Raw genomic sequence first — 16,739 nt, 5'->3', positions numbered from 1 at the left:
GTAGTAGTTTCCAGTATGTGGTTGTAAATCCTTGAGGGGTTGATGAGTTTATATGGTGCATCCTGACTCTAATGATGTATTTCCCCACATCCTCATAAATTGCTGTCTATTTGTGTTTTCCTTAAATGGCTTCATAAATCCATATATATTGGTCTAGCCCTAAATGTTATTATGAACATTTTATTCATTGACGCACTTCTGGAAGGGCCGTAAATTCCAGTCCCCCAAGCTACTCTCACCTTTCCACACGTGTGCATGTGTGGATACCCACCCACCTGTCCATATGCTCTCCTCAGGCTTCTATAAATCATTGGCTTCTGGCTTGAGATCAGAGGAGAGGCTTACTGCTCCTTTTTCCACAGTCTTCCCAAGCCAGTTCCAGAGGGATAGTTATAAACACATAAAAGAAGCTAAGAACATAAAGATGTTAGAGCTGATCCCATATGGCTTATTTAGGTGATACCAAATTCCCACTTCTAGTCAGAGGGATATCTGAGTTCAACTAAATAACCAGAGGTCCAGTTCAGGATATGCACACCAGAATCTATGGAGCTCTTCATACTGTCCTACAGTGTCCACTGCCTTTCCCTGTTTTCGCAGCAGAGTTGGGCCAGGAAAGATTCCAGGATTATTGAGGTTTTGATGATTTTGTCAGGCAGTAATTCTGCCTTAGTGGGAAGTATTGCTATCTCTGCTGTCACCTGTTCTCCTCAGCAGCTCTGAGGCGGGGTGGATTGTAGCCAACAGAGGTGCTAGAACCTGAGATGTCCCCCAGCACTAGGGATAGGATGTCAAGCTGAATTCTTACTCTGGGTTAAAGTTGCTCTTTGGAAAACCTTGGATCTTCATATTTTAGGAGATTCCTTGGCACTATCAAGAGAACTAACTGGTCTAGAGGACACGCTGTGTTGGTAGGTAACTCAGCACTGTGAGTTTATTAGATCTTTGTTTCACAAAGAAGTAGAAAAAATTGAGCAGAGATACAAAAACACCTGATGATCTAAACTTGGAGTTTCATTTTATGACAGAAAAAATAATTTATTAGCAGCAGAACATATTTCCTAGAGATTGCCTCCCAGCAGATGAGAGACCTGTTTGTCAGCTCTTAGCAAAAAACAAACCTCTCCACTTTCTGAACAAAGGCATTGGGGTATTCTTTTCCTCCTCTCTGGAATTCCCAGCTGGGCCCCAGAGGAGTAGAGAGGAGGGAGTCCCTTGAGGTGGTCTATGAATGCAGTATTTCATGCAAATTAGGCTTTATTAGGCTGATTTTTGCGCTGCTTCAGCAGCATCAAGTGGCACATAAAATCTGGCTGTATTTTTTAGCTGTTTTACTAGCTAAGGTGTGTGGCTCTGATGTGTGTTTTACAGTTGTAAAGTACTACAAGCATTCACTGCTGGGACAGAGTGGCCAGATGTTAAGGATTCATAACTGGAGCCATGAGCAAAACTTCTTTCAAGATATTTGTGTTCACTACATTTCCAAGTTTGTATATAGCACTTCTGAAGGCAATGGAATTTGAGGGTGGTAGGAACCCAGATGAGATGTTAGAGATTTAGAGACTACTGCTTTTAACAAAAAAATGTTTCCTCTTCTTGCTTCTTTCGATTGTTTGGAATTTTATTGGAGCACCTCTCCTGTTTCTTGCTAATTTGTTTTTCGTGTCATAAATCCCATATGCTAACACCTATCTCCAAGGCTGCTTGCTATCGAAAGGCTTACCTCTGCTGTACTGGTGACTTCCAGCTCAAACTTATTTGTCAATATATCACAGTTATTATACTTCCACGGATGGTGCTGAAATAGATTTTTTACCCTTTATATGAAAGAGTGTGAATAGATAAAACAAATGAACTTATAGGAAAATTGTTAATTACTATGTGTAATCAACAACTCCAAAGGGAGACAGATCACTTGACTCCTCAAAAAGCCAATCTTCCAAGGACAGTTCCTAAAAAGACAAAGGCTACTGAGATACAGTTTTGTTCACCTCCTTCTCTTCTGAGGTATCGCGCTTCCATGAGGAATGAAATTCCCTGTGAAGCTCACTAGATCTCTGATCTCTGTGCTACCAAACCTTCCTTCCTCCCTGCTGGAACTAAAGCTCAGTTGTGTGGGACCTATCCAAGAGCACCTGCTGGCCCCTCCAGTGTCTGTGCCAACAGCACAGCACTAATTCAGCCCTGGCATTTATGAGCTGTTTAATGCACACACACACACACACACACACACACACACACACACATAGCAGTGTGCATGTCCACTGGGGATCAAGGGGAAAACTAAACTACATGTAGTCAGGAGCTTCCAGGGACAGGATAGAGAAGGAGAAGGAGGAGAATAGAGCCAAGCAAGCCCTGGTTCCTGTTAGTCACTTACAAAGAACAGTGGCAGAATTGGGTAACTGGAGGAGGACCGCTCATGTTTTGACAGCTGAACTCACTGTACCTATCTCTCACCCTCTCTCTGTTGCTGTAAATCCCTCTCTGGTGTGGCAGTTTTACCCAGAATTTAACACAGCTTGCCTCCGTGCCTGATGGGCCTGGAGCTGACATGCTAGGGAGGAAAGACATATGTTGAAAATAACTGACTTTGAACGCATGTGTGTGGCCACAGTTCTGTGGTTTAGATGGCTTATTATTTTGCTGCTATATAAATAGATTTTTGGCAAGCTTTAACAAATGCTGCACTTTGCTCTTTGCCCCTGTAAAGTGTTTATGTGTGACAGGGGACATCCCATGCTGCAGTCATGGTGCCTTTTGCCATGTAGATCTTTACTCATGTTTTTTTAAATTTATCTTATTAACTTCTTCAATAGCGACAGCAGCTACTTTGCTCTTCTTTTCCTGAGTGCCTGGAAACCCCAAGAAGTGTAGAGTCAAGCTGAGGTGCAACTGAAGGGAGAAGGAGCTTTAGGACCCCAGCTTGGTTAGCTGCAGAAACCAGGGTGGAATAAGAAATGAGAAGAAAGAAGAAAGAAGAATCAAAGGATTGCACACCTATGCACTGTGCATCAGGGGAAATAGATTTGTTTGTGCCATTAAACCTTCTGTACAAGGGAGGTTTCTGTAAAAATTAATGTCTTCTGGCAGCATTGTGGCTCAGCACCTAGCACTGAAATGCAGAGTGTTGGAGGCCTGAGAAAGGGGGTCACTGTGAGTTCTCTCATCTCCTCTCCTGCTTCAAAGGCAGGACAGTCAGTAGCTTCTATTCAGTACATGATATCTTTGAAGGAGCCTACAAAAAAAAAAATCACCCAGTGCAGGAATCTCCAGACTCAGAGTTCACAGGCTGGATTTTCCCATTTCCATGTGCTTTTAGAGTGAGTAGACAGGGACATCCCAACAGTGTGATGTCAGGCAATGACTTTGTCTGCCACAGAGCAATTGGCTGTGAAATGTCCTCATGTGAGAGCCAGGGCCTCCTACACCCAAAGCAAACGTGAGCACTGGGGAGTGAGGCAACCAAAAAGAACTGGCTGTGGAGCATAGTTCAGGCTGCCAACTCGTGGTGCAAATCAGAGCTGGAGAGATCCTGAGCCAGCTAATGCTACTGGCATAATGTCAGCACCCTCCTGTCAGCACAAAAATGGTTTATCTTGTCTACATGTCCTAGTTCTGACATGCACTCAAACTGCCTCCTGCCTCTCTGTGGGTTGGGTTAGCACCAGAGACCCTTCAGAGAGTGCTGTGCCAGGCATTCACAGGCTTTTGGTAATAAGTCTTTGGATAGTATTGAATCTTCTTCCTTGGAGACTCAGCCAGAGAATGAAATCACCACTGCATGTTGCTCCTTCTGAGGAAGGGCCAACATTGCAGATACCCCAACTATGAGCCAAAGCTGGCTCTACTTTTCCACTGCAACCAGAAATGTGTGCTCAAGATGTAGATAAAGGTGAAAAGGCCAAGCCATCCTGACAGGACTTCCCTACAGAGTTGATAAACAGTACTGAGCCTATGTAAGAATTATTTGGCCAGCAACCTTAGCAGGCAATGCCAAAATTTCTCAGCTTTATAGCACTCTAGTATCAAGACAACAGATGTGTATATATGACACTAGTGTGGCTGATGCTGTCAGGTGTCTAGATGTGTGTTTACAATTCAGCTCCACAAGCTCCTGACAGAAGTAACAATTCCCTTACTCTTTCATTTACACCCCCTATTCTTCCATTTGCATTTTGTTTTGCTTGGGTTTGGGTTTGGGTTTGGTTTGGTTCTATTTCAGAAGATTAGGGAACCTGTCCCCTCTTCAAAGAAAACATTGGAAATTGCTCACTGTGCTCTTGAAGGCTCTGCTCATTTTCCCTAACTTGCTTGTGGGTTCAGGATTTATGTAACCATTAGCAAGCACCAAATCATGATTGTCTGTCAGGAGCAAATAATGTTCCCTTGTATTTACGATTTATAACACCTGCAAAGTATCCTGACTTCTAGGATACCCGTCCCTGGCCAATCAGCTATGTCTGCCGGGATGCAGAGCGCCCCTGGTGCCCCAGAGCACCTTCTCCTCGTGAGTGAGCAAAGTAATGCAGTGACCTCTTACTCTGTGGGACCAGCTGTGTGGGGCTCTGGGCTGAAAGAACCTTGCATACTCCTTCAACAGCAACTACAGCTACTGCCCTGTCGAGCAAACGGTATATTAGGGTGTCTTGTGGCTTTGCTTGTTTGGAAGGAAAATGGGATTTTGAGTTTTCGGAACAAATGAGAATGGTTCTTTGCCAAACTTGCTTATGAGGTGCCAGTGGCAGTGGTCCCATAAGGATGTCTTGAAAAGTTTTTGTGGCCTCTCTGAGATCCTATCTGGTTCCTATAGGCAGATTTTCTGGGAAGTGATTCTGCAGTCTCCCCATGTACACGTGGCATACACAGACATGGTGGTGCAAAGTCACTGCCATAGCACAGCTTCTCCTGTCCCCAGTAGGCTCCTACAGCAACATGCAGCTTCCAGCAAAGACAAGGATGTCAGTTCCTAACCATGTTAAAATAGTAATCTCTTCCCCCTCCCACCTTTCTGAAGGAGGTATGGGAGGTATTTTTAAAAGTAGCACTTGTTAACAGTTTTCAGGGATATCAGTTCAACTGCTTGGTTTGCTGTGCTGCTTTGTTTGCGTGGATTGCTTTTTTTAGAAAAAGATTATGTCAAAACTAGAAGCAAAATATCAACTGTAGAAGCAAGCTGGGTCATGCACGGTTGCACTACAAAGAACAAGAATGTGTTCAGCTCCCAGATCTGTTACCTCTATAGGTTCTTCTCTCTACACTGGCTTTCTTTTGATGGTTTATATTTGAAATGTGCAGTGCTCTATCTTCTAGTGTTTTCGATTGATTTTTCTCTCTTATTCTATTCCTTTATTCTTCTGTAGGTCTTTTCCTTCCATTGTGTTCCTCACTGATCTGAATGAGTTTCATGGGTTACAGCATCCCTGGCCTGCAGGGCAAAGTGGGTTATTTATGTGCATTGAATATCTACAGAATGAAAATTCATGTGCTCAGAATAACCTCTTGGATGAAGCACAGTAGCCCCAGATTTCTCAGAAACACAAATGTCGTGGCAGCTTGCAAGTTTCAGATTTAAAGCTGGAGTTGTCCTTTCCCAAAACGTAGCAGTGTTCAGATCTGTGATTATCTCTGCATTGGCAGTATAAAAATAAGCAAGCAAGAAAATGAGTTTAATTTTGAAGTTCTTAAATAGTACAAATGAAAAATATAGAAGTCTGTCCCTCCGTCTGCCATCATTGCTTTTCATTACCCTATTTTTGAATGAGGCCGACTTCCAGCCTGAAATATGAAATGAAGAGTAGATTTAAGAATGAGATAAGGAACTCATCCTTCTCACAAATGTCTCTTCTGTCTATGCTTCTGGTTGGCTTCCAGATTTAATTTGGCTCTACCTCAGTCTCAAGGGGTGGAGCCTCACACAACTTTGAATCCTGGCACTCTACATGTTTACATGTAGCCTATCCGTCTAGCTGCTTTTAGAGTTGGCGGAGTAAAATAAGCTCCTCTGGGGTGTGATTTGTTTTACTATGAGGCAGATTCTCACGTGAGGTACTTTGGAGGCGTGTCATACTTTGGGACCCATTTCTGGCAGAGAAAGTTTGGTGATTCAGCCCCAGTGTGGTGGTTTATATTCTGGGCATCCAGAATATAAACCACCTGAGGAGTGGATGCTCGGAGGGAACCGAGCACTGGGTATCTGCATGTGGACTCATTTGTGTTTCCTCCATCTGTGTGGACTTCATGAAAGAGCTCTAGGCCTCTGCTTGGCAGCGTAGTAGTGCAGAGAAGAACAGGGTTCTGCTCTGCTAAAGAGCCCCAAAGCTGATGTGTGTGCCCCAGAGGGCACTTGTGTGCTAGCAACAAGGGTGGTGGGTGCATCTGAACTGGGGAAGGGGCTCTTACCTAAACTCCTAAACTTACCAACAGTCTAGCTGGTGTTGTTGACACCAAGGCAAGGAACAAGCTGGAGTGCAGCTTGCTGCACTAGGATAAACAATGGTGAGCAAGAAAAGCCTGGACAGCCCCTTCTCATGCTGGCAGGGCTATCTATGCTCTAGCAGTGTTCAAGCCAGTGAGACTGGAACCTGCTGGAGAGAGGTGGGTGGGGGTGTGGGGACAGGCTGCCTGCAGGGAGCTGTTGCAGGTACTTGTCTGGCTGTGCTGTCAAGTTCCCAGGGCCTGTGAGGGGCAATGAGAGAGTAGTTTATTTTTGCCCACTAAAACCTGCCACCTCCATTGAAAATAAAACAAAAGAACAGAGGGCTGCTAGAAAATGAAAAAACTGTCTTCACTTCTCACTCCAGGTCGCTACCCACAGCAAAACAAAGGCACCTACATCCCAGTCCCAGTAGGCGGTGCACTAAAACCTGGTCAGTGGGGAGCGAAGATTATCCACAGGGAAAACAACTCCGTTCGGCTGTCCATCATGTCCTCTGCCACCTGCATCATTGGCAAGTTTCGCTTGTATGTTGCTGTCTTGACTCCCTACGGCATCCTTCGGACACGCAGGAATTCAGCGACCGACACCTACATCTTGTTCAATCCCTGGTGCCAGCGTAAGTACCCACTCAAAGGCTTGCCCTTTGTGCTGCTGGGCTCATCAGGTTTTAGGTGGGTTGGTCCAGGAATGAGGGCGTGGTACCAAGGAGGTTGGAGACATGTCAGTTTGGGTCTGGAGAATTTACGGGAGCTCTGCCAAAAGTCAAGTCTTTCAGGCTGGGGAATAGCTCTGTGTAAGCAGGGTTCCATGCTGGAAACCAATGACTTCATTTTGTCTGAACTTTGCAGTTTTATGAGGCCAAGCCTGTGTTTGCCAGCTCAGGCTCCATTTCTCATAGTAAACACACCCTAAGGCATTACTCTGACTTGAATAGGCAACACTGAGAGTCTCCAGCATGCCAGTGTGTGCCTTAAACAAGTCAATATAAGCATATTTTTTTCCAGGATTTGGTGTGAGGCGGGATGTGGTGGCCTCACATACTCTGTTGTCTTAAATTGCTAATTGCCACATTTGGGATTGAACATCTGAAGTCAAAATACTGCGGGAATTCAGTGGGAGCTGCTGTTCCTGCACAGGTTGGGTGGAGCCAGCTCACTGTGGCATCACTGGTGGTGCCTTCCTGCTGCTACATGACATTTGCCCTTGTAACTTCCCTTTTAGTGGTGACTAATTAGCAATGGTGCCCTCTGTGAGGAACAAAACATTTTGTAAATGAGCCTTTTTTTTATAATACAGTGGGTTGAAGAATTTTATTTTTTTTTTAATCTCCCAGGATCCTTGGAAGAAATCAGGCTTTATGCTGTCAGGGTTGTATTTTACCCAATGAACTCTGTGTCTGGCTTTCAAGAGAGGGCAAGGAGGACCAGAGAGGTTTGACTCAGCCTTCTGACAGGCTGTAGCACTGTCTTAGCTTCCGACACATGCAAGGCTCCAAATCACATGTATTGCAGTATATTTAGGTCAACAGCTAGCTTCAATATTCTCCTGCTACCCTTCCTTCATCTTTCCATTTTTTTTACCACAGTATTTGCATCAAATAATCCTGTACCAAAGAAGGGCCCTCCTACCAAGTGACAAGTGAGTTTAGCGTTATTAGTAGAGCCCATTATTCAGCTGCACTGCTGTCAGTACATGGAATGATTTGTGCTGGGTTCATTACTTGCCCCTAGTCCAAGGGAATATAAGCAATGATTAGCTTATGCATTATTTAAGAAGATATAGATTAATGCTGAATAAAGAGGAGTTAGTTAAGTGGGAATAGGAGGGAAGGGCAGGGCTGAAGGCCCTGCCACACGATGAGATACTTCTGAAAGCAGTGTAAGGTACCTCAGAGCAGTGTGCTAGCAGTTTGTTCTGGAGAGTGGGCAGCAGAAAGAGAGGAAACATTGCCAAAGCTATGATCAACTGTGAGCAGACAAAATTTCTCAATGTTTATTTTGGCATCATCAGACTCACAGCTTCAGTCAGGGAAGGTAGAAAGCTCTACCTAAAGGTAGAGCACTACGTGGTTTTAGTCCTGGGTGTCCTAACAGCCAGCACAGCGATGCTGCAGTGGCTCAGCACATATTTGGAAAGGTATAAACCCCAGGGAAAATCTTCTTAAATTGCCTCAGTTGGCCTTGTGATTAGCAGACAACCAGCCGGGGCTGCATGCAGTCCTAGTGTGGAGAAAAGATGTGGTGTGGGGGACTTGCCTACCCCACTGTGGTGTGACTGGGACCACACAGGCTGATGTGAGGTGTTAGTCAGAGGAAAAAAGGGAAAATCGATCCCTACTTCACACCTCCTTGCCCAGCAACTCTAGTGCAGACAGATCCACCATTATTCGTGGTATACAGACACTTTGCTCTCCTGTGCCCTCCCTCCCACACACCACACCTGAGCTGAAAGAGTCCAAAAGCCAGCAAGATTAAAACCACAACATGGGAGTAAACCCACAGGGAGCCAGACATGCAGCAGTTGCCTCCAGTGGCAGGCATCGGCAAGGCTGATGGAAAAAGTCTGCCTTAGGAAAGCAAAAAAGATTTTCTGGGCAGCAAAGACATGTTGTGTGACCCTAGATCCAGGGCAGGCAACTTGGGGACCACGTTTCCCTCTGGAGCTTACATTTTCAGGTGTGTCTCAATGGCTTCGAGTCCTGTCCCTTGCTGACTACTGTGGTTTTCATTTCCTGCTTGTTTCATTTGGATTTGGAAATATCCTCATTTCTTGTTCCTCTTTTACTCCTAGGTAGTTTGGGCTAATTGGCTCCTATATCTGTCTTTCCCTCCTCTCCTTTTGTTAGAAAATCAAGGACTGTTTCTTCATGCTTTATCCCCTGGCTGGAAAAGATTTTTCAGTGGAATGACAAAAGGGTAGAAAAACTGAGGCAGTTAAAGCGCAGAGAAAACAATAGTTTGAAAATCTTCTAGGCTTGTTTGCTGGTTTAATAGCTAAGCAGAAAAGTCTGAGTGAAAAGCCTCATTAAAAAAAGAGTGATGCCAGGAATGAATGGGGATTGTTATAGCAGGGAGCAGAGTGTCGGCTCTAGAGCCTGGTGCAGCTTCCCGACTCATCATCTTGGAGGAGCATCAATATGTCAGTGTGAGCTTTTCTTTAAGACAGAGGCATTTGTGCCCTTTCTTATTACTCTTTTTCTCACTATAGTTCAGTTTTGACATATTTTCCCAGGCAGGGTTGTTTTTTTTATCCCGCTGCTTCAGAAGAAGTTTGAATACTTTACCAGTCAAGCTAGAGAGTACTTTGCTTCCAGAATCATCATATGCTTTTGTATATTTTAATCCCTTTAGCTATATTTAAGACTGATAACAAAGAATGCTTTAAAGACACTGGGCCAGATTCTCCAAAATTATATACACCAGCCCCAAGCATCTGAGAATTCACCTAACTAGTGGATTGAGATTTCAGTTACTCAGGTGAAGTTTTAATTACTTAATCAGCAAGGTAAACTCTGTGAGGAGAGGCAGCATCCTTTCTACAGCCAGATGACGTAGCTGGATAAAACAGATGTGCTTTTAGGCAAGCAGAGCTCTCTTCAGTTCTGGAACAGAAGATACAAATGGCAAGTAGTTAAGGATAACTTCTTGGAATTTAACTAAACTCTTGGCAATATCAGACTACATGAAAGCAGAGAAGAACTCCTTTGATCTGGATACTGTGAGCTCTTTCCAAGGAGCTGTGAGCACTTTCCAAGCAGGGGCTGAGTCCCTGCAACTTTCTGCTGGGGAACATTAAGTGCTTATCAGGAAAAGACCTTGTGCTGGCTTCTATGACTCTCTCACAGGTGGAGGTGCATAGTGTAGCTGAGTAAGTTGCAGACCCTGTGGGCTGAGGTGTGCATTTCGCTTACCCAAGCCTCATGCAAGTGGATTACATTTAAACAATTTAATATATTACAACTTTATTGGGTCAGCTGCACATTTCTTCTGCTTAAATGTTCTAATACAGTTTGAGGATTAGTAACATGTGGTTGACTCTGGACTCATCTCACATGTTACCAGTCATCCAAATCTGGCCCAATAACATTTTATTACTTTTATAGGTAAATCTTAAATTAGACTGCTTGTGCCATAGATTCCACATGGGCAAAATTCACAGAGAGCCTCACCCTTCTGCTACATTAATGTAGGCAAGTACTAGCACTATTCAAGACAGCATGCTGACCTTGATCCTGGGTAGAGTGTTTTTTGTAGATAACTGCATTCACCTCTTGCAGCTTGGGTTTTGTCATAGCACTGTCCTCTTCCCAACATGAGCACTGTGTGGGTTCCAGTTGAGGCCCAGCCTCACATTCCTGGATTCCCTCAGGAGCACATTGAGGGGAGGCTGGGAACTCAGGGCAAGCCTGCTGCTTCCACTTCCACCTGTCTGCTGGTGCTGCTGTGCTCAGCTGTCACTGTCTGCATGAAGAAATGGCTTTTCCGGCATCACAGGGTGGCTGTGCTTGGGTTAGGATCCCTCCATGCTGGGTAGAACTCATTCCCTTTCCCAAATAGAAAGGGTTACACTGCACTCCTCATGTCTTTAGCAAGGGATTTCTCACCTGCAGTGCTGTCTTCACGTGAAGTGTATTTTCACCTTCCCCGACTTCAAACAGAGTAGCATAGAAGCTAATTTGCTTCTTTGTAGCATTGCTGGTGTCTCAGTAAATTCCCAGGATAAAAGAAGTGAGTAAAAAAACCTCTGAACTGCTAGAGAAAAAGAACAAACAAACCCAGCACATTTCTGTGGAATTTTTCTGTTTGTCAGATGTGAGCCTCCACTTGCACAAAATAATTAGGAGTTGCATTATGTAGAGCATGCTTAGCATCAAAGTAGTCACAAATGCCTCATATTTTTTTCTAAACAGTCTCAAGGGCAGTGAAAGCTGTCAAAAATCAAAGCAGCTGGCTTCCCCATAAAACACAAAAGACCTTTTTACCTTATCAAAAACACAAATATTTAAAATAATCGACAGAGAAGTTAATCAATTTTCATCTGATTTAGCAAAGATCATGCAGTCTCAAAATAGCATAAGCATCTCAATTGATACCGGCAAGATCAATGTTGATATTTTTAATCCCCAAAAGAAAACAACAGCTGTCAAGAAGGCATATGCACACACTTCACTGAATGTGTAACTGCACAGAAGAAGGTGTGAATTCTCCTTCTTTAAATGAACTCTATGTACTATTTGTATGAACAGACTTTAATAAAATCCAGCGCTCAGTGAGAGAATGCAAATAATCGTTCAATGAGCAAATCAGGCAAATCCAGCCTAATGAAACAGACCCTACATGATCCATAACACCTGCCATATTTTTAGTGGGGTGTTATACAGAACTTGTTGGACCACAAAAAAATCATATAATATAGTTTCATAAATGTATGAGAGTCCCTGCTTGCAGAAATGGCTGCAGCCTTTTCATTCACTGTCCACTTTGTACACAGCTGCAGCTTTTCACTACCCTAGGTCATGGGTAGTGAAAATCTTACAAACTTTTTAGTGGCCCTGCCTTTAGAAGGCAGGTGAATACCACCCTGCCAAATAACAAGAGTGGGTCTCGGACCTGTCTACTTTAGGTAAAACTCCATGGAACCTGCTGTTCCTCTGCTTGCTCCAAGTTGTACTTAGTCATCAGGGCCTGGACAGCAACTGCCGTAAAGCATAACAGCAAGTACTGATCTCCTCAAATGCAATACAGGCTCTTTGTATTTAACCCCTGCTTCTCTAGCATCCCTTTTTTTTATTATTATTTTTAAATTATTTTTTAATAGTTTTAATGTTTGAAATTTATTTTAAAATTATGTTTTATTTTTAAAATGTTTTAATTTAAATTTTTTAAAATTTTTTTATTTTTAAATTTCTTTTTAATTTTTGTTTTAATTTTATTTTTAATTCATTTTATTTTATTAATTTTTTTTTTAATGGGCTCAGGTTTAGCTTATTTTTGGCCAACTTGCAGATTCATGGAGAAATGAAGATGCTTTTGAGGATGAGATTTACAAGAAAGTGCAAATCTGATTTGCATTTCAACAAAACACAACAAATCAATAGGCTTTTAAAAGTTAAATGATCTTCTAGTAATTTGTAATGGGGTGCTGAAGAAATCTACTATGACAGTAGTAAGTGTAGTTTTGTACTTGCTCATATCAAACTGTTGGAAATTCCCTTTAATTTGCTACCTGGAACCACAGTACTGATTTCCTCAAATTAATTAATTTCCATGCTATTAATTGTTAACGTGTATCTTTTAGTCTCAAAATACAAGCATTGGCACAGGAAAGAAATTTTCAACTATTCTAGAATCTCAGCATCACAACCTGCTTCATACTTACCTGTGAATGTCTGAATGGTTTCCTGTCATTCACGGTTCCTTATGAATGTTAATAATGAGTTATTTACATATGTAAATCATATTTGCAAGTCAAGTGTGTATGCATATGCTCTTGATTTTTGGTATAAGTCCAGTCCAGAATATACCTTTTATATATGTTTTGATAAAGATCTCATGCAGTTATTTCTAGTTCTCACTTAGATGCTTGTGAATATCAATTTCTCCTCATATTACTTGGCCAGTCAAGCTACGTGGGGAAGGGATAGTCCAGTTAATAACTAATGCACAGAAAAGGCAACCAAACCTTCCTCTTAATATGTTATCAAAACTGTATTCCATTTTTTTAATGCGCTACAGATTTTTCTTTAGATCTCTTGACCTGAGTTGTTTTCCATTAACATTAATAGGTTTGAAATTGTTGTTTGATCTATTTGTATAGATGCAGAATTGCATCATGGTGCTCCAACTTTTAAATTAGTTGTACACACTAATCATAAAATTCTTGATGAGATGTGACATTTTAATCATACTTTGCAGATCCTGAGAAAACTGGCAGGAGTTGCCAGCACTTTTCCATCTTGCATGTTTTTGAGTTGTATATCATATTCCTAACTAGGATGACCACCTCCTTATCCTTGTGCTCTGTTGAAGCAAGTAATGCTTTGTTCGATGCAAGAGAGGTACTTTTCACCAAAGATGAATGTATTATATACTAAGATGTTTTATCTGTCCTATGTGAAAATTAGGGGCTTGTACTAATATTTATTTTTGGTCAACTAATGCAGTGGATGCTGTGTACCTGGATGACGAGAAAGAAAGGGAAGAATATGTCCTGAATGATGTTGGTATTGTATTCCATGGAAACGTTGAAGATGTAAAATCAAGAAGCTGGAGTTACGGGCAGGTGAGCTGTTTAGATCTCCTCTGGATCTCCCAGTAGGACAGCAAATGAGTTTACCTGACACCAGACTGTGGTTGAGACTGTGGGCTCTGGAATGCATTATTGGTTTCTCCTTCAGAAAGATAAGGGGTATCATTTTAAAATTGCATGAAGTGGATATATGCCTAATCCAGAAAGCAATACTATTATAGCTGATATTTAAAGACCTTGTTTCAGGGGCATATTTCAGATACTAAGAGGCTGCCTGTTGGAAGTTATGATCATTAGCTGAGGTTTCCACAGGGCAGAGGTATTTCTGCTGCTGCATTATTGCTGCTTCAGGATCAAATCAATTTATGAAAGGTAGAGTTGTTTGTTTGGCTTTTTTTCATTTTTTGACAACAGGTTGTATTGCTTTTTGACTTTTCTTTTTAGCTTTAGCAACTGGGTAGAAATACTTCTGTTCTTCTTGGGGATCAGATAGTCACAAGGTTCCCATGACAAAGTAGTGTTTAATTCCAAAATTTTAAATTCTGGCGGAATCTCTCCCTTTTCTGCCTGGGCTTGATAACATCAGTCTCCAGTGGTCTCTTGCAGTCTGGGGGAGACACCCTCCACTAGGCTGGAGTGGGGTATTGGTGTGCCTTCAATAACATAGAATCATAGAATAATTTGAGTTGGAAGGGATTTTTAAAGATATCTGTTTCCACCACCCCACCATGGACATGAACACCTTCCTTTAGACCAGGTGCTCAGATTCCTGTCCAGCCTGGCCTGGAACACTTCCAGGATGGACCATTCACAGCTTCTCTGGGTAGCCTGTTCCAGCAATTTACCACCATCATTGAAAAAAACTTCTCCTTTATATGTAATTTAAACCAACCCTCTTTTAGTTTAAAACCACTACCCCTTGTTTCACACTTTTTACTTGCCTATTTTATCTCAACTTTCTCATAAGAGCTACCCAGCCTAAAAATCCCCACAGGATGGAAGAATTAATTTATTGTGTTAGAATGAGAAAAAGGCATTGCCAAGCAGAACTGAAATGATAGCAAATCTATAACCCTAGCTGTCACTCAGAGGGGCTCCAATAAACGGATACTGGACATGGTGAATTTGTCTTATCTCATCTGTTGGTTTTCACAGCAGCACAATTAAGAAGGCATTTCCTTACTACTGTGGTGATGGATCCATTCAGTTTTTGTGGTACCTCCCTAGCACAGCCTTGCAGAAGGGTCCTTACATCTTGCTTTCTCTCCCTCAGCTAAATACCACCTCAAAGCTTGAGCAGGATGGATTGCCAGTGTGCTTGCCTCGGAGAGCTCTTTGAACTCACATCTCTCTTTTTTCCTAATTTAAGGATACAATTTCATCTTTTTTTCCCTGTGGCAGCACTGCATTAGGGAGTTCCTGCCTCTGCACCATTCCTTTGGTTGTGTCAGTGCCGTTGTTTGCAAGGGCTGACTGGTTTCCTGACTGAGACAAAAACAACCCATAAATAAGGAGCAGGGAAGAAATTCCATAAACTGCTGGTGCCTCTGATATAAGAGATGTGGAACCAGATCCTGAGGCCAAAGCTGGGCTTGCATGTAAGCTGACCAAAAATGCCCCCTCCTGGCCCTCCTTTCCCCCTGCAAGCACTTGTGCAGCCATGCAGTGACTCAGACTGGAGAGCTGATCTAGCTGGATAAGCATGGCCTTGAGGTTTTTTTCTCCCAGGTAATTTCTTGGGTTTGCAGTGTTCCTAGATTTGGGATTCACTCCATGACAGATGTAAGGGGGAGGGAGAGAGGGGAATAAGCAGCTGGAGGTGAAAGATGCTGCTTAAACCAGATGCTGGATTTATGTCCTAAGATGCTAAATTTATGACCTATGGTGGCTTGGTCTGAGGCATTTACATTCTGGGATTCTGGCATCTTCCTGACACAAATACCAGCCTTCCCTGAGAAACTGCATTATTTATTTGTGTTTGCTAGGAGTTAGTTCTGCCTGGGAGGTTAGGGTCATTCCAGTCCTTTGTCATGTACTTTGGAAATGGAAATTCCTGTGTTGGTTGAAATCAGAGGACCTGATTTTCACCCTGTGCTGTGGTGCATCTTTTGCTATTGGTTGCCCATGTGAAAGATGAGTGTGGCAGATGCATCTCAATAGGCCCAAGCCAAGAGCTTTAATGGAATTAATAATTTTGTACAGGTTTAACAGACAAGTCAATCTACAAAGGAACAGAAAAAAATTCTTCTGGTTCCCTTGCTTTCAGTGAAAGGGAGGAGAGAGTGTTCCTGATCTTACCCTGTCCATTTCCAACCATTAAAGACACATTTTTGGCAATCCTAGATGTTAAAAACAGCATCATTTCTGTGAGTAAAAGCACTAGCAGAAAGGCTTATATTATGAATATATCATGCAATTATGCTTTTTATATTTATGATATATAGCCCTTTACAACATGTAAGTAAAAAGCACAAGGCCACACAGAGTCATAGAGGTGAAAGGTACATGGTCATATACAAAAATGCAGATAGCCTTGTGCATGGTAATGTTCTTAAGCTAAAAAATTACTTAGGACAATGACAGCTGGAAACTTTAACTGAGGTTGTAAATTGAAAAGGAGCATAGAGTTCAAAACTGGTTGGAGATGGTTCTCAAATCTTCTGTCTGTAATGAGAAGCATCAACACGAGAGAAGAAAAGGCAAGAAATGTGGACAGAGGAAGAGAAAAAAACAGAACAGTTGAAACATGGCTGCAATGAATGAGGATGGAGGTGTTCTTTGTAACATGACTGTGATCCCTCCTAAGAAAGTGTAAAAGGTAGTCACTCAGAAAATTCCATGGAGGATCTAGGGAAAATTTGTCTTTGGAAGAAATCTAGGCACATAGGAATTCTCTAGCTGAAAAATGTCAGAAGTTGGGTGCTATATTGATCATTTAATGTTGACTTTTGGTTTTGTGAGAAGAAGAAAAGAAAATAAATGAACATAGAGTTCTGTTGCCATCATGGCTTCTCTCAAGTCCACACATTGATCTGCTTTGGCTTGGAAACCC

At 42.4% G+C, this 16,739-nt stretch overlaps 1 protein-coding gene across 2 annotated transcripts in view; it reads left to right on the top strand.

The window, feature by feature from the left end:
- Positions 1-16,739, top strand: part of F13A1 (coagulation factor XIII A chain) — a 61,384-nt gene that overhangs the window by 11,997 nt on the left and 32,648 nt on the right. For both annotated transcript variants that reach the window (XM_005424908.2, XM_031060219.1), the window contains exons 4-5: positions 6,804-7,055; positions 13,602-13,720. In XM_005424908.2, the coding sequence (XP_005424965.1) occupies positions 6,804-7,055; positions 13,602-13,720 (371 nt within the window). The remainder of the gene's footprint in view (positions 1-6,803; positions 7,056-13,601; positions 13,721-16,739) is intronic.

This window comes from Geospiza fortis, unplaced genomic scaffold (genome assembly GCF_000277835.1).
Source record: "Geospiza fortis unplaced genomic scaffold, GeoFor_1.0 scaffold219, whole genome shotgun sequence".
In the NCBI taxonomy this organism is placed as follows: domain Eukaryota; kingdom Metazoa; phylum Chordata; class Aves; order Passeriformes; family Thraupidae; genus Geospiza; species Geospiza fortis.
This window is presented reverse-complemented; position numbering and strand designations above follow the sequence as displayed.